At 38.1% G+C, this 27999-nt stretch overlaps 2 protein-coding genes across 3 annotated transcripts; one reads left to right on the top strand and one right to left on the bottom strand.

Annotated features, from left to right (window-relative positions):
- Nucleotides 1-1822: 1822 nt before the first annotated feature.
- Nucleotides 1823-5987, bottom strand: LOC117427858 (LRP chaperone MESD-like). Its single transcript, XM_034046209.3, has 3 exons — nt 5808-5987; nt 4759-4991; nt 1823-3341 (listed from the first exon to the last, which is right to left on the bottom strand). The coding sequence occupies exons 1-3, from the start codon at nt 5967-5969 to the stop codon at nt 3065-3067; spliced, it is 672 nt and encodes a 223-aa protein (XP_033902100.3). The 5' UTR covers nt 5970-5987; the 3' UTR covers nt 1823-3064.
- A 4112-nt stretch (nt 5988-10099) lies between these two features.
- LOC117969336 (talin rod domain-containing protein 1-like) lies at nt 10100-13929 on the top strand. Of its 2 annotated transcripts, none has more exons than XM_034917209.2 (2): nt 10100-11216; nt 12232-13929. In XM_034917209.2, exons 1-2 carry the CDS (start codon nt 11211-11213, stop codon nt 13345-13347), a joined length of 1122 nt encoding a protein of 373 aa, XP_034773100.1. In that variant the 5' UTR covers nt 10100-11210; the 3' UTR covers nt 13348-13929. The 2 variants fall into 2 exon arrangements, with proteins under 2 accessions (XP_034773100.1, XP_034773101.1); XM_034917210.2 differs by having other exon boundaries at nt 10100-11063.
- The last annotated feature ends 14070 nt before the right edge of the window (nt 13930-27999 follow it).

Here is a 27999-nt window from a genome sequence, read left to right on the forward strand (position 1 = left end):
TAGTCTATATGATGGGAATTTTTCCCAACATGTGGTGGCCAAAAATAACAACAAATACTATGGAAGCGGTTTAATGCAACTACCATATCTGCAAAAAGGTCTATTGCCTCATTTTTCTTTTTTACATGTTTCCTAATTTAAACGACATTTTTCAGTATGTTCTTCAGCATTATGAGATGTAACACATATTAATATTGTTTAATAAAGATGCATCCGAGTGCTCTTGGTGTCTGCAGTTTACACTTTACAACGTACCTACCGTAACATCTATCACATGCCAAGACATGTACCATCTGTAAGTTAATACAAACCAATTAGAGAGAGTGAGAGGTTATAACAGTTATTACTGATTACTACACAGAAGTACAGAACAGATGATGGTTCCTAAGGGAATCGGATTAACATCTAACAATGTCAAATTCTAAAATAAGAAAAACCATCATCCGGTAATTGCGTAACTCAGTAAACAGCTTTATGTTGTCTTTTGTAAGCACGATGTTGCTAAGAAACAGCTCTATCTATTGCATGACTGTTCTTTTTAGAGTGTTGTTGATTCCTTTAATTCACAAGGCTGGTTTATCTAATTAGAATGAATGGATCCCTCCCTATGTATTTTGTTGGTTGTATTTGGCATGAACAGATTTTAATCTATTGAGAGAGCCTGGAATGAGATATGCATCCATGCCTAGAAACAACACCAGCCGTCTTGATCAGACAAACAGAACAGCGTAATGAGTCGTGAGCCAAAGAGCTTGTGTTTTCAGTTACAATACACTTTTAGGGGCTGCTTGTATATATGCTAATACTTACACTAGCATCCACAGCCATTGCAGAAAAAGGTACATGGCATGTATTTTGCGTATACTGTATACACTTGATAGTCTCTTACACACATAGTATTGTAGTAGTTAAAATATATACCATGCATCTTCTGAGAAGTTAAGGACAAACACACAGCTTTTTGTTTTAAAAAAAAAAAAAAAACTTTAGTAAAAGCAACATAAAAATGAAATCCAATAATTTGGCATCCAAAACTATCAGTCTTGAGAATGGTACCTTACAGAAGGATTCAAATCCACTTTCTTTCTGGTAGACTGTGATTAGTTTCAGAAGAACCAAACAAACCGTCCAATAACATTAAATGGAGAATTCTAAATATTTATTTAAAAGACAAACATAAATTCAACTGGCACTGAAATCACACAACACCACCCCTGAAAATCACAAGGAAATTCTGCAGTGTCCGCTTCGGCTCTTCAGAAGCAAATCCGAAAGGGTGAGCTCAATTCTAGAAGCATAAACACATTCTGCACAGTAAACGGAGCTGCAGTAATCCACTGATGTGAAGAGAACATACATTTTCAGTATTATACGGTATTAGCAATTCATACCGGAAAACCTTGAAAAATAAAATGCTCGGGATTATTGACAATAGCCTGTTAAAGCTGAAAATGAATTTAAATTACCAGTCTCAAACAAAACTGCTTGTTATTGCTGGTAATCAGCTTCAACCACTACACATACAGAACAGCAAATTACATGACAAGGATTGATCTTAGCAAGGCTGACTGAATTCTTTTTCTTATAATTGACATACAGATATCCGGGCCTGTAAAAGTGCCGAATCACCCTGTGGTATTAAATTCCAACCGGCTCTACAGTGAACGTGTCAGATCAAGTGGGTCAACAGCGCTAGCACAAGGAGTGGCTTTTTGTCAGACAAGTACTGTGCTTGAGAACCTGTTCTATACACAAAACAGGTTTCATGTAAATAACCCAGCTGGCTTCCAAATAGAAGAAAGCATAGGAAAAACAATTCTACTATGGTAGAAAAACTTTTATTATAAAAATCCAAGTAAACATATTACTTAAACAATCAATACCATTTAACACCAGGAGTCATCAACAGACTTTATTATACCTTTTCATTGACTGCTAATTAGGATAAATCAGACTCACAATGCAAGAACATCGAAGGGGAATTCATACACACCACTGAGAAATGCCATGGCCAGATCCTTATACTGGATTATCCTGTACTTTTCTAGCAATATACTGTGGATTTTTGCTTTGGGGGGGCGGGGAAAAGAACATAAAATAGATTGTATTAGGGTTATGTTTTTCTAAACATACAATAGATGGCACTTTTAGAAAAGTAAACAACAATACACTTTTTTTGTAGTATTTTCAGGTTTTGTCAAAACAGTTTTTCTACTATGAATTCCAGTTTAAATTATCTTTTTTTTGTATCCTTAACATTAGCCAGACATAATGGAAACGGATTTAGAATTGTCCAATTTGATGGTGCTTTATCGGGTTCAAAATCAAAAAACGGGAACCCTACAATGCTACAATGATTTATTAAAATTGGTGAATATGCAATCAGATGGCTGTGGTGTCAAATTCAAGCTGTGGTTGGCCAGCATAGAACCCCCCCAAAAAAAATGCTGGCCAATGTGCCTTGAGCACCCTGATGCGATCCGATTAAAAGTAGAAGTGGCTGACAGGTATTGGTCTTACTGCAGAGCAAACTACGAAGACCACCACTTTAAATAACTGAAAAATGACCCGTTTCCTAGCAGAGGAGGTGGGGAATGCCTGCCATCCATAACACAGTAACTCGGGGGGTTCATTTTATCCTGCTAATGCTGGCTGTCTATTAACGCATCAATAAACGTAAAACTTGAAATAACCGTACCGTGAGTTTTGCTGGAGTTTTTCACACAGAAGTTTTTCTAAATGAGTAACTTAATACTACTGGGGGTAAACCTTCAGACGTGATAAGTAACCCATGCTCATCAACCTTTAATCCCAAAGAAACCGAGGAAAGGTAAACAAAGCGCTTGGTTCATTTACCTGCACTTACTTTCCTTTAGTTTCAATAAAGACTGAATGATTGATAGATTGAAGGTGTACCTTTAACCCTGACGGTGTGACTGTTCCACTGGAGAACCACACCGACCAGGATTAAAAGCACACAGGGTTAAGAGATGCCTCAGTAAACAGGGGAGGGGAGTGCTGTAGTAGAAAGGCTGTTTAGAGGCACAGTTCACACGAACGAGGATCACAACTCTACTTTGTTTTTGTTATCCTTGTTACTCTCTTTGTTGGATTTGGATTCCTTGCTTTCTTCCTTCTTCTTCTTCTTCTTGTCTGGGTTGATCTCGTTCTGGTTCTTCTCCCCTTGCTTTCCCTTCTTTTCTGCTCCTTTCCCAGGGAACACCTGACCCTCCACAGTCACATCGGCGCAGCGCTCCTGGTTCACAAGGAAGTCTTTGATCTCCCACGCGTAGCCCCCGTCCCGCAGCATGAAGATGGCACGGTTAGAGCCCACAACGAATCTGAGAGGAAATCAAACTCAAATCAAAAGAGGGGAAAAAAAGAATTCAAACTTGACGTTGAGTTTTTAAACTGCAGTCACTTCCAGTGCCATGTCTGACGTGGTGCCACTAGGTTATTTAGTCTCGTAATTCACGAGGGAAGTAAATCTGAGCTCCCTGAACACACATGAAAGATTCTGACATGCTTTCTATAAAATAAAATAGAATGATTTATACACCAGGACAGATATGACTACATAAAAACGTAGGGGGTTGACACTGTCTACAGACATAAGAAATGTGCAACAGCTGTCAGACTAGACAGAATACTGCAGGATGACAGGAGATCAAATAATAATCAATTAACGGGGAGCAGATAGTATTTAATCCAATACAGCAAGTCACATGGCAGGGTAAACCTGCATTATAACCAGAGGTACTAGGTTTCTGTATACCCTGTTAGACCATGAAAATAATTACTTATCTAATTGTTAATTACTGTCAAGCTGTCCTCACACCTTTCCTCTACTGTACACAAATTATAGACCAGGACATTTAATAGAATGTCACTCTCAACCACAAGAGATACAGCTCTATAATAAGCACAAGGAAGTTCCTTTGACTTCAGCACAGAGAGAGAGAGAGAGTTGGAAGGAATTATATTTTCTACAATCTTCATTAAAGCCAGGGGTATTTTACATTCACATTTCTAAATACTATAAATAAAAGTGGTTGGATTAGTTGGGGAAGTTTTATCAGACCTACTAGAACCTGGAATGGAAACCTCTCTTCAGCTAGCCAATCTGACACCTACATTTAACTTCTGAAATATATTTAAAATTACAAAAACACCCCACACACACATTTTTTAATTCATATATTTTCCAACATGATTTATTTGTTATTGGTCTCAAATACATAAGCCAGTTTGTACCTCCCTTAACTTGAGCTACTTGTTTCCTGTTATTACAGAATGTAACCTGATACTTTAAATGAACCAAACACCACAGCCAAGGGAACACCGCAGGAGTTCACAATGCCTGAAACTCAGAACAATGGCATTTCTACAAGCCAGAGTCAGGGGATTTGGGATTTGAAAAACAGGAATTAAAGACTAAAGAGTAAATGCTTAGAAAAATATACTCCAATGTCAATTATTTTTTACCTATCCCTGCATTAAAAAAAAAAAAGTTTCCTTGATGAAATTGTGCCCCACCAGATTTCTATTGGGTGTGCAGATAACCATGTACTGTATGAACAGTAACTGCATTACAGTAAAGAATCGACTTGTGATGAAACTTGGTGAGGACATTCTTTAGCACAAGTAATTGAGAGTATCCAAATCTGGGGATTGTAGTTGTAATTGCATGACAGACATTGGGGGGGGGGGGGGGGGGGGGTCACTTGTAGCTGAGCAATGGCAGAAATGCAACCCTACCTCTGAACATCATAGTTTGCATTGAAGAGGCTGCCCTGCCACAGGCTGGTGATCTCCTCAGTCTCCTTTTCAGTGGGATTTCCCGAGACGGACGCAAACACCATCAGCGTCTTCCCTTTCTTGGACAACTTCAGAAGTTCTTCAGGTTTTTTTGGATCCACTTTAGAAAAGTCGATAGGCGGGGGTGATCTTTTGTGTTCTGGGAGATCGCCCTCTTCAATATCATCATCTTTCTGAGCAAAAGAAAAAAATAAAAATATATATATATTGCTATGTGTTAACCAGCAATGTGTTTTTGTGTCCTTACATGGATGGAAATAAGAGTGCACTGCAGTTTCACTCATTCCAGATTTTACTATAATCTTGATTAGCCACAGTGTATAGGGAACAAGTTTATGTGTTTGTAACTAACAGTAAAACCAGGAACGGATCAAACTGTTCTGCAATGGGAGTCTTATTTCCATTCCTGCCTTAACTAGTTGTATACCCGTCTTTACTAAAACTGCATTCCAGTTTTGTTAAACCAAGACTTTGTCGTGCTGGTTGGGCTGGACTGTTCTGCCCTGGGCCTTGTTATCAGGTTCATGTTTAAACTCTCGATTTCATAAGCAGCATCTTTCTTCCGCTTGTTTAGAGAAAGGGGGTCACATGTTACGACTACCACCAGTATTTAACTAAAGTCAGGAAACAGCTTTTAGAATGAAAGACACTTAACACAGCAACGTTGTGCAGCAGAATATTGCTTACCGTTCATAATAACTATCTTCTGTTTTATTATTATTATTATTATTATTATTATTATTATTAATAATAGCGTAAGTCACCGTTAGTGCACCGCATTTGACCTCTCGGAACGTGTTAACCTATCGAGCCTGATGGCATGAAACGTGCAACCACTTTGTATATCATCTGGTTGATCGTATAAACCGATGATATACAATAATGTGTTTTTTAACCAGCTTGATCATAATCATATCTACCGTATACGGCGGTCGAGGTCTGTACTATAAATGAAATGGATCAATCTAGCAATGAAGAGAAAGGCATACCTCCCACTCTTCCAGCAGCCTTGCCATATCTGCATCATTATAATCTCTGATGTCCTTTTTCTTTTTGGGTTTTTGATTTTTGACATCGTTTGCTGTCGATATGCAGAAAATAGTAACGCTCAGCAGTAACAACACACAAACCCATTTACTTGGGGACGCCATCTTTACCAGTTGTTCTAATCTGACTGGCTGACTAGATATAAACGTCAGGCCGTTGGAACAGGAGGCGTGGTTATGTAGACACGCCCACATATAGCTACACATAGTTAAAATGTGATTTCTACAGAAGGCTTGGTTTAAACATTTCTTATATTCTATCTAGTAAATGTTTAAACGTTACAAAGAGGTAGTTTATGGATCCAAAGTTTCCATGACTCATTTGGGGGATAAAGGTGCATTTGTAAATGTAATTTGGGAAAACTTCTAGTATCATTTCACTCCTGTACCCATTCATCATGAGGATTAATTTAGTACAGTTTCAGGTAGAAATATCAAATTAATTTAAAGTGAAATAGATCATCAAAGTGTATATTATCTATAAACATGGAGGGTATTTAAATGTACTATTATTTGAAAGGATCAAGACAGATAATGTAAAAGAAACCATTGGCATAAAAACAAATAATAAAACAAATGCGGATCATTTATATTTATTTTTAGAAGCTCTTACACCTGCTTTACACATACTTTGAAACCAGGGGCTTCCCTCAATGGATGGAATTAAGGCAGTGAAAGCAATCAAATGAAGGAAAACTACATCCAATGTACACATTTAAAGCGTGTAAAGAGGTTGGCTGCATGTTTACAGTTACAGGTTGCAGAATGTATATCTGGTTATGCTGGAGCTGTTACTGGCAGTAAACACCCCTTATGAAAGTGCCCCATAGTAAAAGCATAGCAAAGTGTAATAAAGCATTGTGAAAACATAATAAAGCTTTATAAAGAATAATAATTTGAACTGAATTGAGAGAGAGAGAGAGAGAGAGAGAAAGAGAGAGACATGAACTCATGTCCTCAGATGGGTGTCAAAGGGAGTAAAACTTCCCTTCCATTGTGTTGCTTTCCAAAAGTTCAAGCCAAGATTTCTAAATTTGGCACAACAGCAACATTATGAGGTGATCGCGCTTCACTGTGCAAAACGAAAAGGAGAAAAAGAAGAGGATGTTTGTTTATAGAGGCTAAATGAGCAGGAAGACTGAACTAAAATATGTTTGGAAAGTGTTATAAGAATATATATATATATATATATATATACACACACACACATACACACACACACACACACACACACACACACACACACACACACACACACATATATATATATATATATATATATATATATATATATATATATATATATATACACACTGTATAATGTTCTCTATTGCTCAGTCTACCTGTGCAGGCTTGCGTTGTTGTGCCATGATTTCTGTTTGCTTTATATATATATATATATATAACTCAAAGAGCCAGCTTCCCAACGTTTTGGTATGTTTAACATGGGAAAGTGTGTTTGAACATTGGAGGTATGTATAGGCTTTTGATGCCATGGTAACCACACATTTATTTCTCTTTGATGTCTTTGTGATGTCATTCACTGTATAGCTATGTAACGATCTACTGTTCCGTTCTATTCGAAACCTTCAGGCATCATGGTATCTAGTCTAGTTATCCATTTACTTTCTTTTATTCTTCTATAGTGGACATTACCTAATTTTATTTTTTCTAAAACCGCAAACTTATCATGGTGCCTGTTCCTTGTAAAATGCTGAACTATTGGTTCATTTTCTTCTTTATTTCTTCTATTTGATAAGTGGTTCTGTATTCTTTCATCTAATGATGTACCTGTCTCTCCTACATATTTTATTGTATTACATTTTATGTAAAATATACCATATACAAGGTTGCTATCCTTGCATGACAGATTTTTTTAAGACTGAATATTTGTTTTTTTTTATTTCACTTTTATCTTTACCAATATATTTGCACACTTTGCATGTGCTTTTACTGGTTCCAATGTCCCTTAATGTATCTCTGACCCCTTTATGTTTACTGTGGACTAAAATGTCAGCTAAATTTGCATCCCTTCTAAAAGCTACGATCTGTGCTTTCGGAAATATTTTTTCATTTTTTTCTGAATTATGAAGTATATGTAAATGCTTCCAAACTATTTTTGAAATGTTGGGTAATAATTTAGAATATGTAATTATTAATGGTAATCTCATAACCCTCTCTTACCTTTTCTTATAATCAAGTAGTTCATTCCTATTGAGTTTGTTAACTTTTCTCAATTCTCAGTGGGTTTTGAGTAAAGATCTGTTTTAATAGATCCTTGATCAAGTTTAACCAAGGTGTCTAAGAACTCAATTTCAGATTTTGTCCACCTTAAATCCACCGAAATGTTAGGATGAATATAATTTGCTAATTTATGAAACTACAAGAGATTCTTCTTCATGTGTCCATGTTCCAAATATGTCATCCACATGTCTTATGTATTCTAATGGTTTATTGTCTAGTTTACTCAATAACATTTCCTCCCATTTGTCCATATATACGTGCTTGCAAAATGCATAAGTAATTTTGAGCCTATTGCTGTGCCATATATTCTGTTTGTAACTTATATTTCCAAATGTGAAATCCTTTTCAGAAATTGTGTTGTATCTTTACATTGGTAGGTAAGCTTTCAACATACTGTATGTGTGTGATATATATATATATATATATATATATATATATATATATATATATATATATATATATATATATACATAATTTAAGTACTGGTATAGATAAACAACAACAAACAGCATATGTTTCTGTTGTCTGTTTCTGTCACAGTATCAAAACATCTGGCTGAATTACAAATCATTCTTCAGGTGTATTTTATTCTAGTTAATCAACTCATGGCTTTCTAACAACAAGCTAAAGTATAGCCCATTCCTGTTACAGCAGTATTCCACTTCCTTTTCTGTTGAATCCTTCGTGTCACTGGCATTCTTACACACACACACACAGAGAGTGGGATACACTCAGCAGTTCAGTCAACAGAAACCTTACAGTTTCCTCACAGGACACTCCACCCAATGGCACAGCGCCCTGTGCAGCTGCACGATTGACAATGCAGAACTGCTGCGGCCGGAGCACTAACTTTACACTGTAAACGAATACACTGGTGTGGACTTTAAAACAGTGTGAGCTGTTAACAAGGCGAATTGGTCTGCAAACTGCATTTTAACTGCTTCCCTTTACGTGTGGCTATTGCAGAATACACACGGAGCTTACGAGATTGCTTATTTAATACAAAGATATTAGCTTTATTTACAGAAGATACAGAGAGGGTTTTTTTTTTTGTTTTCGGGGTGTCTTTGTATTAAAAAGAACTGAATTCTTAAAGGAGACATTTTAGTAAGGGCCAAATAACCAAAAGACTGCATTTCCTTTTGCGAATCAAATCGCATACAATTATGACATGTAGCTGCTTTATTCAAATGCACATAGCAATGGGCTACTATTTGCTTTCCGTTAGATGTTTAACCAATGACGAACACCATTCTCAACCCCGACTAAAAAACTCTCACACTTCTCAACAATCACACGACTCGAGCCCACATAAGGCGTGTCCACAGAGACAAATCCCTCCTGCGTGACTTCTGATTCGCTACTCCGCAGCCCTATCGTTCTTTTTAGGTCGTGTTGAATCAGTGACGGTATAATTACCTAGGACAGCAAAGGATCACATTACACCCGCCCAGGCTAGTTTTCTGTTTCACGAGCAGCAAGGACACACAATACATCGAGGTAGGGTTGGTCTAATAAAAAGTGCATTCAAAATACAGTCCCCATGTTTTCAAACCATTCAGAGTGTCCACTGCGGTATATTATTGCCAACGCTTAAAATCTACTAGTAAAAAAAATATATTTTTTAGCATTATATTACATATCGATATAATATATTGATACATTAAAATTGTATTTTTGTATGTGTTACATACATATGTAAGTTTTTTTTTTTTTTTTTTTACCATTCATAGATGAACACCATAAAACAGCTACAGTACTACCGTGTATGCCAACGTGAATTAACCAAATCATAATAAACTTTAGGACAAGTCAAGTGAGAATTGCATTTAATTAAAAAATCAATATAAAGGATTATGTATCAATTCTAATTTAGAATAGTCAACATTGAACTTTGTACTGTAATATGGGACTTTGTACAGGAATCGTTTGTGTGCGTGCATCCAAGTAGTCAATCATTAAAAAAAAAAGACGGCGGTGACGCGCAACACAAACATTTGGTTTAACTGAGGTTACAGCAAAGGCACTGCTGAAGATCTTAAAGCGGTGTTTCAGTGACAGTGTCTACAGAAAGTATTTATCGCTAACGACACGGCTCATATATTTCCTTTGAAATTTCACGGGGGACCTCGGAATTGGCGAACGTGATGGAAAGGGCTCGGCCGGTCCGGTTAAGGAGCGCTACCCCGCTTGCTGGAATATTGTAACTTTGTCCCCACACCGGTAGTCGAATGCACCCACGTCGGGGCCTCAGCAAGGGATGGCTTGTGACGGAGAGTAGACCAGTATGCCCTGAAACCCGGACAAAATAAAACCAAAGAAACAGAAGCTGCCACTTGGAGCTGCGCCCACACTGAAAAGCTGTGTCTAAACATCGGGAGTGCCGTTGTTTTTTTCGTTTTTACGCCGCGGCGTGTGTTTAAAAACCCCAGCCTGAAAATAAGTTACAGTATTTTGGCGAGTAAGCGCTCCCTCCGCTTTTTGCTGTGTACAAGAATCAGGCAGCCCAAGTACGGCCACACCTTCTTCTGCTTCCTGATCGGAGATGCAGCAGGAGCTGTAACAACTGACCTACGAAGAAGCACGACCCGTTCATTTCCAAGCAGTTTTGAGGTAAACATGTATCGCAGTTAACTGGAGAAGAAGCAACGGTTTAAGAAGAATAGTCATCTGCTATGGATATCATCAAAACCGAAACCCGCCGCCGTCACCACCAACGCCGGGCGAGGAGGGAATCATGCTCCTCTTTTTCATAAGGGGGGCATTCGGACAATAGACATGCAAAGTGGATTATACCTGCAGAAAGAACTAGTTTACATAACGGGGTTTTGTATGAAAAAGAAACGATTAAAAGCCGAAAGAGGATCGCAGCAGCTCGCCCGTGGCTCCAGCGCTAGAGGCTTTTATTTTGGAACATTAATGGAATGATGACGCTGGAAAAGCACAGCGATCCTGGTGAGGTCAATCGGAACTGCACTGGTGGTGGTCGCATTCGAAGAGGCATGCAAGTGCCCCGCGGGCACTATAGGGTGGTCAAACTGAGCTCAATCAGATCATACTGTTGTTGCTCTAAGGTGCCAAGAAACCCTGCCGCCCTCTCGCATGCAGGTATTTTTAATTGCAAGTTACAAAAAAGTAGAATTTAAAGGGCACATTATTGTTATCAACTCAATTACAGGACATAGACTTTAACGATATTTTTTTGGTTGATTTGGGAATTTAAAAAAAAAAAAATTGTGTTTTTTTTTTTAAATTCTAACAAGACTGCACTGTGCCGATCTCTCCCGTGTCACTGCATTTTTTTTATTTATTTTTTTATTATTTTTAATGAGACTAGGGTGCTTTAAGTCAACGCCCCTGGTAGCGTCAGTGTTTTGACATTGTTATTTTTGAAACTAGACTAAATATATATGTATATATTTTTTAAAAGAGAAAACTATATATAACCTGTGTATTTTCAGACCTATCAATAGGTTTTAAGGGTAGGTAGAAATCTCTGGGGGGACAGCCAAGGGCATTACTAGAAACAGTAATTGAGAGTTTATTTATAGTGTGTGTGTGTGTGTCTGTGTGCGCTGTTTGGAAGCAAGGAGTAAACTAAAACACAGAAGACTGAAGGAACATTTAATTTCAGCTACAGTTTTAATGCTGTGCTAGGCAGATTTTGTATTGTTTTGAATACTGTCAGATCTAAACCTTTCTCCTGGCATCCACTCCCTGCACACTCCTGTCAGCTGTCTGTTTCTCTGCTTGATTGAAAGCTCTCACTGGGCAGTAAGAAGTAACATGCCAGAGGGGTGAAACAGACCAAATTAGAAGCTCTCTCAATCAGTAGAAAGACTGCGCCTGCCTCAGGAGTAAGGGCTTGTCGTGGGATAGTAAATATGTAAAAAGCCTGTTTTATACGTTGCCTGAAACACAGATATAAGGCTGTTTGTAAAACTGAGTGCTGCAAGTATGCCCATTTAAAATAATAGCAATAATAATAATAATAATAATAAAAATCACTTCATACATTTCAGTTTAGGAGTGCACAGTTTAAAAGGTTAGTAGCTGAAGAACTAATGAAAAATATCCAAGTTGCAACCCCCAAATATGATGTCTGTTATTTGAACTGTTTCAGAAATCCAAAATATATCAGCTTGACCACCCTACTATGGCTAGTAGTGGCTCGGGCAAATCTACTAGCGAGGGTTCTTCCAGCCATCTCAGCGGCAGTGGCAGCGGCAGCGGCGGCTCACAGCAGAGGAAAAAACTCTCCTCCGTTTGTGATGCCTGCAAAAGCAAGATGCAGCTGGTGGCGGATTTGCTTCTGTTGTCCAGTGAGACGAGACCGGTCGTCAATACAGATGGCCTTTATGTCGCAGAGACTTTTGAGAAATGCAGGGATACCGTCATCGCCAGGACCAAGGAACTTTCCATCCTGACGCACGATATCCAGAGCCAGCTCAACATGGGCAAGTTCACCGAGGTAGGGGACCGGCTGATGGAAATGGGGGACCTGGTGGTCTCATTGACTGAGTATTCAGCGCATGCTGCTTACCTGGCTGCAGTGGAGACCCCGGGCTCCCAACCTGCTCTACCGGGCTTAGTGGATCGCTACAAAGTGACCCGGTGCAGGCATGAAGTGGAGCAAAGCTGTGGCATCATGAAGACCACCGCGTTAGGAGAGCTGACCCCCCCGCTTTTACTGGAGGTGTCCCAAAACATCTCAAAAAACCTAAAGACCCTGACAGATGCCTGTGTCCTGGCCAGTGATAAATCCAAGGACAAGTTTGCCAAGGAGCAGTTTAAACTGAGCGTGAAGTGTATGAGTACCAGTGCCACTGCCCTCCTGGCCTGCGTTAAAGAGGTGAAAACATCTCCCAGTGAACTGACAAGGAACAGGTGCGTCCTGTTCAGCGGACCTTTGGTGCAATCTGTGCATGCCTTGGTGGGCTTTGCTACTGAGCCCCAGTTTTTGGGCAAAGCTGCCACCATCAACCCCGAGGGGAAGGCAGTGCAGACTGCGGTTCTCGGAGGTGCCATGAGTGTGGTTTCAGCTTGTGTGCTCCTGACTCAAGGCCTCAGGGATGTAGCCCAGCATCCAGAAAGCAGCACCAAGATGCCTGATTACAGGGAGCGATTGCGGAACTCTGCTTGCGCCATCTCCGACGGATGCAACTTGCTATCTCAGGCACTAAGGGACAGATCTTCACCCAGGACTTTACCGCCAGTTAATTCCCATTCTGTGAATTAAAAACCGTAAAATAACATCTTAACAACAATTTTATATACCAAAGAATTTTATTGGATTTACCCTCCTCTGTTTGAAGTCATCATATTAGAGAAAGCAAAAGCAACAAGGATGGCTAATGCTGACATGTAAGCTGGTCTGAGATTAATACACAATTTGATATAGTAAAAAAAAGAGGAAAGAGCTTTAATCACGCTGGTTGTGATTTGAGGTCTCTCTTAACCTTCAGAGATCTCTTTTGACCTTCATCATTAGCCAAATCTGTGCAAAGTTCAAATAAAATGTAATAAAAAGGTTACCTCAGTTTTCAAACATTTGGAAACACAGCATATGAAACGATGGATGTAGCTACATGTGTCTGACCTTTTGAAATCCTGTGATATGTAGAAGTGAATCAGTTGTGTAAAAGTGGAGAGTGGCAGTTGTGTTTATGTTTTCCATAAGTGAATTTAAATGGGTAAAAGCTGCTGTGAGTGTGTTCTAGAGATTTTACACTATTTACCAGACTTCCTAGTCTTTTTAATGTGTTTCGATCATGCATGTACTGGAGTATTTATTTCAACTATTAAAATGTTGTTTCTCATACGCCTCCTTGTCGGTTAAGTCCTTGCTGTCATTCAGCCTGAAGTAACTCCCTCTGCTTTAGTATAGCCACCTGCGCGGTCTTCAAAGCATCATGTTGTGCATCTAATGCTTTAGAAATACGGCTGATTCATTTAAAAGCATACGAGTGAGAATTGATCATCTTAATTTAAATTGTGTTAGCTTGAAAAATAAAGGTTGTAGCTTAGTCAAGATGGTAACTAATACATGTGGTTTACATAATATGACAACACGCATTGTGGACAAATCAACACGAACTGGAACATGCAGTGAGCAGGGGTAGTTTGCGTTCTTCCGTGATATTGCAGGTAGGTAGGCAGATGGACATGGTGTGAGTGTTAGGTGCTGTATTGTTAAGGATCAGGTAAAAACTGCAAATGTATATGGTTTTTTGCAACAGGAAGGAGCAACAAGGCTTTTCTGCCTGCTGAAAGATTTCTAAGGCAGGTTCAGAGATCAGTTTATCAGAAGAAAACAAGTCAAAATAAAGTGAATCTCCCCCAGTAAATTAGTTTTTCGGTTCCATTTCAATCTGTATTTTTATGTCCCACACTGCCGTATCGCAAGTGCGGTTCATGGTCCCGTTGGGATGAAAAGATTGGAACTAAGAAACACGGAATGATGGTTTTGTTGTTGCTGTCCTGTGGAACTGCGGCTGATTGATCTGGGGACTCCAATTACTTGAAGCTGTTCTGTACCCTTCTTACGGTATTGCTTTTCAGATTCGAATGTGGATTGTACTTTTGCTTGATTTTAAATCGAGTGCAACAAAAGCATGCAGGTTATGTTGTTCTTTTGAGGAATTTAACCTAAGCAATAAGCATGTACTGCACATTGAACCAATTAAAAACCTTAGTGTATTCTCTGAGAAACACACTTTCAAATAATGTAGTATGTTTTTTTTTTTTTTATAGCAGATTATCATACTCATTGGAGACTTGTCGGCTTCATTCAAAATTGTATTTTGGAGCAGTAATTGTAGAACCTTATGATGTCTTAGACCTCTTGTTATTAAAATTCATCAATAACTCATATACACGCACTGATGAACTGATTACCTTTTGGGAGTTGTACAGCAACAGTTCGGAGCAGGTTTCAGGGTTCAGATTACACAAATTCCTGGCACCGAGTTATAAATCCTATACTCAAACAAGGTCATGGTCATCTTATAAAACTGGGGTATGCTGTAGATTTATAAAACAAGATTTAAACTCTTCTGTTTGCTAATCCAAGAAGTCGAATCCCAGATACTTTTAAAAATGGTATACTTTAAATTTTTTTTTTTTTATAGGTTATTAGTGCTCTTATGCAAAAAGTGAATCGGTAAAACTGTAGTTTAAACAGGGCTTGTGCAGAATAAAAAGAGCTGTTGGAAAGAGCAGCCTGACTCTAACAAACATATATTTATATTTTTGGTGTGTAAAAATGCCCTTTAATAGTCACAAACATTACATTTCCTTCAGCCGAACATGAAAATATATTGAGCAGTTTTTGGGTAACGAAGCATTTCTTCCTTTTACATGTTGTCAGTTTCTAAAGCGGTCACGCCCTTGAATCGTTGTGTATAAGGTTTATAAGAGGGATTCCTTCCACCCAAGGAATAAACAGAATACAAATAAAAAACGTTACATCACCACAAATATATACCAGTGATTTAATGTACGTTTATGGAAAGAAAGGCTTATTTATACTGGACAATAGCAAATTGATACATCGATACTGTCCCGTTGATAGACCTTGTGACAGCCAGAATAACATTATTCTCAATCACTCAGCATTTTACTTAACTCTAGTAGAAATAATTCATTAATAGATCACCCCTTTACGTAAACACCAGCAGCATTGATATAGTTAAGGAGCAGCAAGTCATCTTGTTCCCTAGTTCTTGTAAGGTAGGTTTCATTTATTTAGAAAGTTAAGCTCTCTTTTGTTCTTTTGTATTGTAGCTGGATGCCACTTCTACATTTGTACACGTGACTGAGTTATATTGTTTGGACCTGTTCACTGTGACCTTTACAGTAAGCAGCTTGCAGTGTACACACCATTGAAAGCTAACGTTAATGTCATATACTGTGACAGAACAGCTCCTGTAAGTTGCAATCATTGCAGTCTTTGACTGCAAGGCACTTTACCAGCAAGCTACTGTAGGTTATCTATAGTATAGAAGTATTACAAAAAAAAAAGTACAATAAATATTGTTCAAGAGATGTGGGAGTGGCCATGTGGTTTTAACATGACTAAATGAAGCTGGTTTGTTTGTTCGTGGAATGTGAACTGCATTTTTTCTCGGTTTTCCTTAAGGCATAGATGTTTGTATTCATTTTTTGGCAAGTGCAGATTTCTTCTTCTGACCATCGGATGGGTCTATTGAGAACACATTCACTGTAGATTGTATAAGGAATGCTTTTCTTTCACAACTGTGCTCTGAATACCGAGTGATGCATGTGAAGATGCTGTTCATTTCTAAAGATACTGCAGCACTGTCTCTCTGTGCTTCTGTATGACTGATGGTGCGTATGACTCACTGGACAATAGTGATTTACAATTTATATGTGCCGCACTGAGTCCGTTTTGTGGCCGCCCCTGAACGAATAAAAACAATCCAGTTCAGCCTGATTTTTTTTTTTCATCCTAAAGAAAACAATGAGGGAAATACAATGAGCATCTCTGCTTCTTTTTTTTAATAGAAATCCAAGTGGTCTGTTGAAACAAGGGCACATCTTTGTGAGTCCACTGAAGCCACCTTTTCAGACATTCTGATCTCCTGAGATACGGAACATTCGAACAGTGAGAATTCTGTAGTCCTTCTGCGTCATAGTTTTTATTTTCCTTGCAGTAAATTGATCTCGGAACAACCTCTGCATTAAACATCAGTACTTTTGTAACGGATGTTAAATAGAACCATTGTGCTAGAGATTTTGATTGAAGTCATCCTGAAGCAATAACTGGGTAGCCTACATACATTTATTTTAAAAATACAAAACAGTTTTCAAACAGTAAATTTGTTAAATGCTAGGTGAGGATTAGTAGCACACGTTTGTGGCCTGTTTCTTTTTGTTTGTTACTTTTTTTTTTTTAATAATAATAATATCTGATTCGTATTAATGTTTATATTCTTTTACAAACAATAGCTACATTTCTGATCTGCAATTAAGTTAAGTTGGGTATAGTTCAGACCTGTCAAACTCAACAAGATTGGTTCTTCAAATGTAATCCATTATTTAATGAATTTATAAAATGAAAAATCACAAGGACCACGGCAGAAAAACACGGGCACAATATGCACATCAAGGTGTCTGGGTTTTTTTTTTTTTAGAATGAAGCTTGAATTACTTTAAAACTGATAAAATGAATCCACAAAAGCAAGGAGGGCTGACGCCGTGCTCGGCAATTATCCTATGAATCTGTTTTGTTTTGTTTTGTTTTGTTTTGTTTTGGGTGTGGGCATTTTATCAGAAAACTACTTAGTAATTAAAAAAGTACTTTGTTACGTAATCAGGAATTATTAATTACAAACATGAAAGAAGTTGGGCAATGCAGCTTTTATTGAAGGGCTTAGTGGATAAACCTCTGTATTATGGTCTTTTGTGGGGCATCACTGTTTGAAGGATTTTAATATTTTCCGTGATTCGTTCTATTTTTGGACAGGAAAGAGCATTTTCCCATGCACCGTATCTCAATCTCAAGGCTGAGCGGCACTCTCTCAGTACTGCAGTTAATCGTGTTTTATTATACCATCAGTGCAGCCTTTGAAGGAGATTCAAGCCTCATTTCCAGCGCAACAGAGCTCTGATCAGTCCCATTTGTTATCTCTGAGTCTGATAAGCATTGCAAAGCTTCCATATCCACTCCTGTTCCTGTTTGAAGGCTGGATTCCCTTTCTCCTGGTTACAATCCCACAGTTGAAAGTGTACCTTCTCAACAATAACCAGGCTAACGGTCCATATGCCACGTCCTATTAAAACAGCCCCACTGCTCGCTGGCATCTGGCCAGACAGAAGCCAGTCCAATAATCCGCTTTAAATGAAAGTTATTAAAGTGTGGTTTTACATTTTGTGATGAATCAATCTCCTGGCATTTGGTTTTGTTTTATGTGATGCCTGCTGATTTATAACGTTAATCTTCTCCTCCATGCATTATGTGACATGCAAATGGTAGATGAGAGGTTTAGGGTTTTGTAGCTTGCTCATCATCATAAAATGATATTACTGACAATAGAGAATTTGTTTAGCAGAGCTAAGAAAAACAACCCTCAACCTTCCCAGATTCCATTTTTAGAAAATGAATGTTAACTTTAAGTTTGAACAAGTATCTTTAGTGACCCCCAGATCATCTGCCCTTCCTGTCCATTTCTGGTTTTGCCAAAACTGTTTGTTCTCAACAGGAAACCAATAGCTTGAGCTATCAGGAGACATTTCCTTCGGAGCACAAAATGTCTGAGTAATAATTTCAGGCAAGGCTTCGCCCATTTCCTGCAAAAGGAGGAAGGTTTGCCGATCCCATTCCCTTGGAGCCGCTTGCTCCTATCCCTACTCTGATGTAATGCTCTCTCTTCAAGGGAGATGGAGATTGTTTCCCCAAACAGCACTTAATCCAATATCCTGTTCCCCAGAAGTTGTGTTATTGTAAACACATGTCACTTTCACAGCGTCAAGGAAATCAACCAATCAGAGGTTTGAGTTTTGAGTGTAGCATTAAGGTTGGAAGAGGAGAGAGATCTGTAGAAAGAGAACAGTATCCATCTTCACGCTTAGAAACCATTTGAATGTAAGATTTTTGGAAAGGGAACAAAAAACTCACCTATTAATCTTTTAAATAAAAAAAAAGATCATTTCCAAAATTGAAATTATATATATATATATATATATATATATATATATATATATATATATATATATAGGTTAAGTAAAGCTAAGTTGTTTATCTTGTACTGTAAGTTTTTTTAAAAACCTTCTGTTCATTATGCCACATGAATATGAAAGCAAAATTTTCAAGAGAAAACACATTTTACACACTTGGTAGCTTGCCAAGCATGCAGACATGAATATAGAATACTAAATCCATTTTAAACAGCGGTTACACCTTTGTGAGCAAGATAAACTCCCATTCACACACAACTTGTTTATCAGCGTGAGAAATGTCCCATATGTGCTACAGTTGATAATACTTTCTCATATACAAATAGCCCTCCAAAGTTTATACAGTACATTATACAATACAACCAACAAGTTTGGCTTTGCCAACAAGAAGCCCACAATTGAATTACACTTTTGAGTTAAACTCAGAGCGTTGCATAAAGCAGTTCTCAAATTTAACCTCATCCTTAACTCTAAATGTACTAAATTATCTTTTTAATTAATAGAACTATAGTATTCTGTCAGTACTATAGAAACATCTGACATTTATAGTATATACTTCAAAAAAGTTGCAGATGACAGAGAATTAAAATAACTCTCCCCTTTGTCATTAGTGTTAGAGCTGACTTATCAGATGACAAGGATTTTGAGGAAGTTAATTCATCCAGGTATCTGTGTGTGTAGGGTCACATTAGTAATAACGAAGTATCTGGTATGCATTATCCACTTCAGGCTTTGTTTGTGGTTACTGGTACCTATTCAATGAGTAACCTAATGATCATCAGTCAGGTGGAAATGTTATCTTTTGTAAACTCCTTCTCTTAAAAAAACAGTTGCAAAAGAAATCTGCTTTTTTTTACTATAGTACATGACCTTGAGATATATATATATATATATATATATATATATATATATATATATATATATATACAGTGCCTTGCGAAAGTATTCGGCCCCCTTGAACTTTGCGACCTTTTGCCACATTTCAGGCTTCAAACATAAAGATATGAAACTGTAATTTTTTGTGAAGAATCAACAACAAGTGGGACACAATCATGAAGTGGAACGAAATTTATTGGATATTTCAAACTTTTTTAACAAATAAAAAAACTGAAAAATTGGGCGTGCAAAATTATTCAGCCCCTTTACTTTCAGTGCAGCAAACTCTCTCCAGAAGTTCAGTGAGGATCTCTGAATGATCCAATGTTGACCTAAATGACTAATGATGATAAATAGAATCCACCTGTGTGTAATCAAGTCTCCGTATAAATGCACCTGCACTGTGATAGTCTCAGAGGTCCGTTTAAAGCGCAGAGAGCATCATGAAGAACAAGGAACACACCAGGCAGGTCCGAGATACTGTTGTGGAGAAGTTTAAAGCCGGATTTGGATACAAAAAGATTTCCCAAGCTTTAAACATCCCAAGGAGCACTGTGCAAGCGATAATATTGAAATGGAAGGAGTATCAGACCACTGCAAATCTACCAAGACCTGGCCGTCCCTCTAAACTTTCAGCTCATACAAGGAGAAGACTGATCAGAGATGCAGCCAAGAGGCCCATGATCACTCTGGATGAACTGCAGAGATCTACAGCTGAGGTGGGAGACTCTGTCCATAGGACAACAATCAGTCGTATACTGCACAAATCTGGCCTTTATGGAAGAGTGGCAAGAAGAAAGCCATTTCTTAAAGATATCCATAAAAAGTGTCGTTTACAGTTTGCCACAAGCCACCTGGGAGACACACCAAACATGTGGAAGAAGGTGCTCTGGTCAGATGAAACCAAAATCAAACTTTTTGGCAACAATGCAAAACGTTATGTTTGGCGTAAAAGCAACACAGCTCATCACCCTGAACACACCATCCCCACTGTCAAACATGGTGGTGGCAGCATCATGGTTTGGGCCTGCTTTTCTTCAGCAGGGACAGGGAAGATGGTTAAAATTGATGGGAAGATGGATGGAGCCAAATACAGGACCATTCTGGAAGAAAACCTGATGGAGTCTGCAAAAGACCTGAGACTGGGACGGAGATTTGTCTTCCAACAAGACAATGATCCAAAACATAAAGCAAAATCTACAATGGAATGGTTCACAAATAAACATATCCAGGTGTTAGAATGGCCAAGTCAAAGTCCAGACCTGAATCCAATCGAGAATCTGTGGAAAGAACTGAAAACTGCTGTTCACAAATGCTCTCCATCCAACCTCACTGAGCTCGAGCTGTTTTGCAAGGAGGAATGGGCAAAAATTTCAGTCTCTTGATGTGCAAAACTGATAGAGACATACCCCAAGCGACTTACAGCTGTAATCGCAGCAAAAGGTGGCGCTACAAAGTATTAACTTAAGGGGGCTGAATAATTTTGCACGCCCAATTTTTCAGTTTTTTATTTGTTTAAAAAGTTTGAAATATCCAATAAATTTCGTTCCACTTCATGATTGTGTCCCATTTGTTGTTGATTCTTCACAAAAAATTACAGTTTCATATCTTTATGTTTGAAGCCTGAAATGTGGCAAAAGGTCGCAAAGTTCAAGGGGGCCGAATACTTTCGCAAGGCACTGTATATATATATATAATTTCAATTGACAAAAATGTTGATTTTTTTTTATTTTTATTTTTATTTGTGTGCTTCATATTGAAACTGAGATCTAGCATTCTAATGTATCCGAATGGGAAAGAGGTCAAGTGTAATTGAAAGATTTCAAGAAATGACCACCTGTGCATACCAGTGCTTACCAAACATGCCACACCAGTTGTGGTGTGCTATTTAAGAATAGCATAGATGGGTCAGTTATAAAGCTTTTTAGAAATAGACACCTTATAAACTTACTATAAAAAAAAATGTAAAAAATGTTTAAGAGGCAGGCTTTGTTAATAAACATTGCTGCTTGGATAATTACAACAGACAGCACAGTATAGTATGAATAAGGAATACAGTCATTTAAACCAATCTCATTGCAGGTATAATTTGAACATTTGAAACTTGTCTGGACCCTGCACAATAGTCCTTAGAAAGACAAGTTATTCCTTTCTCGCAGAGTTAACCAGTATAACGTACCCCTTTACACAATCAGCATTGCAGCAAGTGCTTCTACTGCTGCTAAACAGCAAGGTCTCAATGTCCGTTCCGTCAGCACAAACGGAATGCCTCTGTTTTGAGAGAGGATACTCTACGGCTGGTAAAACATGGTCCTGAGCTAACAATAGAGACTCCTCGCTGAATGCAAAGACTGATTGTGTTACATTCCGAAGTGTTAAGCAATCAAAGGCATAGCTAGACTGTAGATGCGGGGTCAAGGGTCATGACAAGGCCAGCATTGACGGTTGCGTTCATCACGTTTACGTGGCAAAAGTATTCTTGAAATGTCAGCATTCCAAATATGAGAATAGAACATGCGGAATAATCTGCTGATATGCAAGTTAAAAGCAACTTTTTATAAGTAATTTACATAAAGCATTTCAAACAGTTGTCAAACAATGGTGCAGACATAGGCAACCATTAGTATTTTGAAGAAGATAATATTATTATTATTATTATTATTATTATTATTATTATTATTATTATGAACAGAAGTGGTATAGCCCCCCGTTCAGTTTGTGTTACTTTCTATAATATGCACCTAATGGAAAATTATTATTTCTATGTTATATGTGAACGGAAGGTATAACACAGACTGCCCCGTTCCCATTGAGATCACAGCTTTTTGGCTACATTATTAGTTATTTATGACAGAATTGATTAAGTTGCCATTGCTGAAAAGTATTATTTCTGTTGTGGGGAAAAAGGACAGCTGGGATTGGATCTGAACGTTGCAGGAGCCTATACATAAAACATACTGTCTGAAAACTGTACAGAGGAAAGTCTCCTCGACTGATAGAGGACACGCCCTGATTAAACTTTGGAGGGTAAAGCCTCCAGAGCTCTCTGGATAATCTTTCCCAGGACCCTTTAAAAAGATATGGCTTGGAACGTGCAGGTCAGGCTGTTAAAGCTTCTTCAGGCTATTCTGAATGTGTTGGTCGCTGTAACTTCAGTTTGCTTCTCAACATCAGACGAGAATGTCACCGCTTTCGGTTTGAGTGTATATTTATCAGCCTTATTATTCAGCGAATCAGTCTGATTTAACTTGGACTGGACAAACAGTATATTAAATATTGATTCTCTGTATCAATTAAGACATTTTACTCACAGCTACGTTAGCCCTAAGCTACAGCACTGGATGGGAACAGTGAAACCACAGAAAATAATAGTAATAGTAAAAAAAACAGCATTGTATCAAAGACCTGTAGGTGATTTCTCTCTCCCAGTGGAAAAGGTCATTTCCAGTGATCTGTAGTGTGTATGTCAAGGGTTTAATTAGATGTTTTTCGGACACCAGTGGTTTACCATCAGAGGGGTGTCTCACTGAGCTGGCTGTCTCATGATGTCTCAGTGGGATTACCTCAGGTTCCTGTTTGCTCAGGAGTTTGGGTGTTTTTTATAACTGTTTCCAGATACACTCATTAAATTTCAGTTTACAGTTTATTCAGCTTCTGACTTTTACTGCATTAAGAACCATGTTATTTGAAGTGCCGGTATCGCAAACACACCCAAGGCTTTGATTTTAGTTTGGTATCCGAGGATTCAATCCAAGAATCACAATGCATATGAATAGAAGGGTATGAAACGATCCCTATAAAAACAATAACATAATAATCCTAACTGTACAATGTAAAAGTCACCAATTATGATTTTGTTACCATGAGTACATTTGTAACAATTGTAAGTCGCCCTGGATAAGGGCTTCTGCTAAGAAATGAATAATAATTTGCAAAGTGAGGACTTGAATTTAAGTTGTTCATATCCTATGACTGCACACACGCACACGCACACGCACACGCACACGCACACGCACACACACTGTACACTGGGAGTGTGCATGTGTGTTACAGCTTTATAGTTTATGTTTTACACTAAACAGTATTTTTTGGAATGTTCTTCTGTTTCCTAGTGAATTAAGACGCACATACTGTTGAATTTCTAATGACTGAATGTCTTTTGCTGGCTGATCTCCACAGTACAGTCCTGATGACTTTAATTGAGACCACATTGCAGACAGATATCTATTTTAGGAATTTAACCCTAGGCTCATGATCGAGAGCTATGAGTGTTGTAGAAGTCTACGCTTCTAGTGTCTAGTTTGGGGGTAGTACTAAAGTTTATTTATGTGTGCGGTACTCCCTCACTTCCACCATGAAAAATAAATTCAAAAAGTATGTACGCACATACATGATCCATCAGAAGTGTTCTTCTGAAACAGGGCACTGGTAACTGCAGATTGGGAAGAAGTGTTACTGCATGGATCATCATGGGATACCATATTTTACAACATTTGATGGATGACCAGATAATAGAAAATTGAAGCCAAGAACAAGTTGCAAAAGGTTATTCCTCAAGAGTGAAGGAGTTTCTGTAAAATATAATACTGAATTTTATAATGAAAAAATAAAAAAAAATAATAATAATAATAATAATAATTTGCTTGCCATAAGCCAACATTCTTTAGACACAACCTCTGGCCTGGAGTGTAGCGTCCATCCAACTTGAACCCCTCTCCTGCAAATTAAACACTTAGAATTGATGTAATCTGGATGCATGTCATTTTTGCAGGTGCTATTGTCCCTAGATACGAATATTGATACAACTGGAGTCTGCTTTGCATGTTAACAGATGCACTACATTTAATACAATCTGCAGCAGTAGTCCGGGACAAAACAAAAGTGTAGAAATCATCTGGCGTTTCCAAGTAAGTTTTTAATTGGTCTATACCTTTGGCAGATCCTTAGCAGATTTCCTCTGTTACCTTTGACCCCGCTATGTGTCTTTCAAGGGATATTTTTCCCCCAAGTGCACATCCATACACACAGGAGGACAAGGGCTGCCTTTGTATCCATATTGCTCCACCCTCAAGCTGTATATACCATAAGCACAATCACCGGTGTCAGTGTGTTTTTATTGAATCCTCAGTGGAATGGCTAAGCAGTGCGCTTTCCCACCCTTCCCTTGTCCCTTGCCACTGTTAGGACAACCCCACCCAGTGAGCTATTGTGTTTTGGATTAATTAGAACTCTAGTAAGGTGTGCCATTGGTATATTTTCCTTAACCTTGCGCCCTTTTGTTTTAAATAAACCATACTCAAGTGCAACCATCTGCAGACTGGCAGTAAAAACGAAAATTCCCATTAACACCTAATATAAATATCATTATCTGATGACTGTGGGAACAGCATGTTTCTTAGCAACACAGCTATCTTTTTAAACAATGACTGCACTGTTTAATACATATTTATTGTTATGGACATCAGTTGCTTCCCAGTTCTTGTCAGTCAGTACTTTATTAGCAGCGCACGTGCATTTAATGTAACATCAGGACACCGATGATACCTCCCTCCCCACTCCCCAAGGGGGATCTCTGACTTGTATGCCAGCTTCACACTGGTTCATTAACCACTGCAATGTGAAGAGTCTGTTCGAGACATTGGCTTTGGTTACAAATGCCAGACAGTGTTGAAAGGGCAAAAGCAGGCTTTCGGCATGTTAAGCAAGAATCCAATCTAAAGATCAATATTAGCAGCAAAGCTGGCATGAAAAAGATATTGGGGGAAAAAGGAAGGCACACCACGTTCGTCTTCTTTATCTACTATTTGTCAATAAACCTTTGGTTAGAATCTGAAAATTGTTACATTTCTTCAGACAGTGGACTGAATGAAATCTGCCATGGCAATTTGGTGGTTTCTGGAAGCATGTCAACCTAACCACAGTTTTATATGGCTTAAGGGCTGACCAGGTTTTGAGGTTTCAGCAGTCACTTGTGTGGCCAGCTCTTCAGAACTTAGATCATTTGTCTAAGACGATCTGATATAATCCCCATAAATAATGGCAAGGTGCCTGTAAATGCCATGCAAATGATTATTTTTCTTTGTATCCGAATTCTCTTTCACAAGGCTGGAGCGATGGCTGCGTTTGTGGGCTGGAGGGGTCTGGAGTATGTTAGGGTCCCCCCTCTGTCCCAATGGGAGCATCCATGAGGAGAAGGCCAGGCACAACCAGACCTTCAAGACAGTGTGGCAAGAGGCGGGTTGAGGTAGCAACAAACACAGACAGAGTAAATACTCAGACTGGATATATATTGATTAAGTAGGGGAATCCATTGCCCAGCCTCCTGAAACGCACCAAGGCAAAAATGTAATTGACAGGCTCAGCAAAAACCTTTAACATACTTTGATTTCTTTAGTAGTCGTTTCAATGCCTTTCACGTAAACAAAACTAGGTGAATTTTTATCAGAGTTGAATACACAAAAGAATAAAGTTTTTAGTGCAAGTTGCAGGTCAGTAATATAGTACCAGTAATGTAGTCATTTAGTTGATCTTGGTATACTGATGAAGTTCAAGCTCATCGTGGATAACAGTGTCAAATCTAATCTCACAAATGCAGGTCACAGTATTATGCAAATCACATCCATATGTCAGTGCAGCACCACTAAAACAAATGATACACCAAGTGTCAAACTTCAAACAGAACTCTGTGTCTGAAACATTTAAGGAAGTCTTTCATTCGCAGGTCAGTTACAGACAATGACCACCCTTCTATTGATTCATGATTAGCTCCATATGCTCAAGAACACGAAGAACACGAATTGTTTCTGAAAATAACGTTTCTGTTACACACGGTTTTACTTATTTTTTATGTATTCATTTATTTAAAATAAAAACATATTCATCTTAGGAATGGGTACCACTTTTGATTTAGGGATTACTAATTAAGTGCATCTGCATTTATAAGGTAGCCAGTCTCTTTGCAATGAGGAAGAGGTCACTGCTCTACGTTTTCACCACATTTCAAAGTAGCAAAATGACTTTACAATAACCCTCTACAGAAACAACTGTGATATATTACCTGTAGTCTGGCCATGTTTCCAGAGCTCTTCATCTCCACAGCCTCACCTGCATTTCAAAGCAAGGAGCCTTGGCAGTTGACGTAACTGCAACTAAATACTTTAACCTGGTTTACAGCGCAAAGCATTGAATAAACCTGTCAATGTTTGCTTTTAACTTTTTCTGTCTAGGAAAGATTTGGAAAATGGAAAAAAATAAAAACAGAAGAGGCTACATGGGAGTTTTAAAATGCGGATTTTTGAACAAGCTGTGCTGCAACAAAATGCAAAGAGTATTCTAAATATTCTAAATATATGAACGATCATTGCTGAAGCAAAGCAGATTTTCCACCCAAGCTCATTTATACATTATCTGACACCCCACCTGAGCAGCGTTTGACCCAGAAGCAGCTGTTAATATTTGTACCAAACAGTATCTAGTATTGTGTACATTCCATACAGCCTTTGAGGGATAATATAAACCAGCAGCAGCTCAGACTGTACTGAGAACATTCTCTCTGGATGATGTCATTCTTTACAGCTAAGTAGGAGGCCCTTAATATTTTTTTTTAAATATATTTAAATACACGGTGAGGACACTTTCATTTGAAACCCAAGCCATTCATTTAGCTAACATGCCTCTATACCTCTAAATGTTATTACTATTAAAAGTGAGACCTGGCTGAATTTACTGAATAACCCACAAACTTTCACATTCACTTGCATAGCCGTTAGTAATAAGCATTACCAATGAAGCCTTAAATAACACTTTACAAAAGTGTCTGTGTTTGTATATGTGGTCTAGTGCTAACTTGATTGTAAATACACAACCAAGTGTGTAAAGAAAGTGTAACTTCCAGTCATGCTGTAATTAAACATAGGGGTTTCAATGTTCTTTTATTACGTTAGGCAAATGCCAAATTCAAGCTAATGAACTGCCTACAAATAATGTTTCTCAAAGATTTCAAGTCATTTTTCACATACTAAATTAAACTGCAACCAACAACAACAACAAAAAAATATATATATATATATATATATAAAGAAAGCACATAAAAACTTGAATGCTTTAAACAAAACAATAAGATATGAATACCTGGAACAGTATTATACAGTATTACAGTGAGATAAACACGTCCATTAATGCTTTTCCTGGGTGCTGGCCAGGCTCACTAACAATAACCTTGGGGTTTTCTATCTGAGTGTCTATAGTAGTGGGAGGACTTTACATGAACCAAGAAAAACACCATTGTGCTATCAGTGGCAACTCTGTGCTTTACAAA

This window comes from Acipenser ruthenus, chromosome 21 (assembly GCF_902713425.1).
Source record: "Acipenser ruthenus chromosome 21, fAciRut3.2 maternal haplotype, whole genome shotgun sequence".
NCBI classification, from domain to species: Eukaryota; Metazoa; Chordata; class Actinopteri; order Acipenseriformes; family Acipenseridae; genus Acipenser; species Acipenser ruthenus.

Coding starts and splice junctions, on each gene's coding strand:
- LOC117427858 (XM_034046209.3), bottom strand. CDS start 5,969: ATGGCGTCCCCAAGTAAATGGGTTTGTGTGTTGTTACTGCTGAGCGTT. Junction 4,992..5,807: donor GGCTGCTGGAAGAGTGGGAG/GTATGCCTTTCT, acceptor TCTTTTGCTCAG/AAAGATGATGATATTGAAGA. Junction 3,342..4,758: donor GCAAACTATGATGTTCAGAG/GTAGGGTTGCAT, acceptor ATTTCCTCTCAG/ATTCGTTGTGGGCTCTAACC.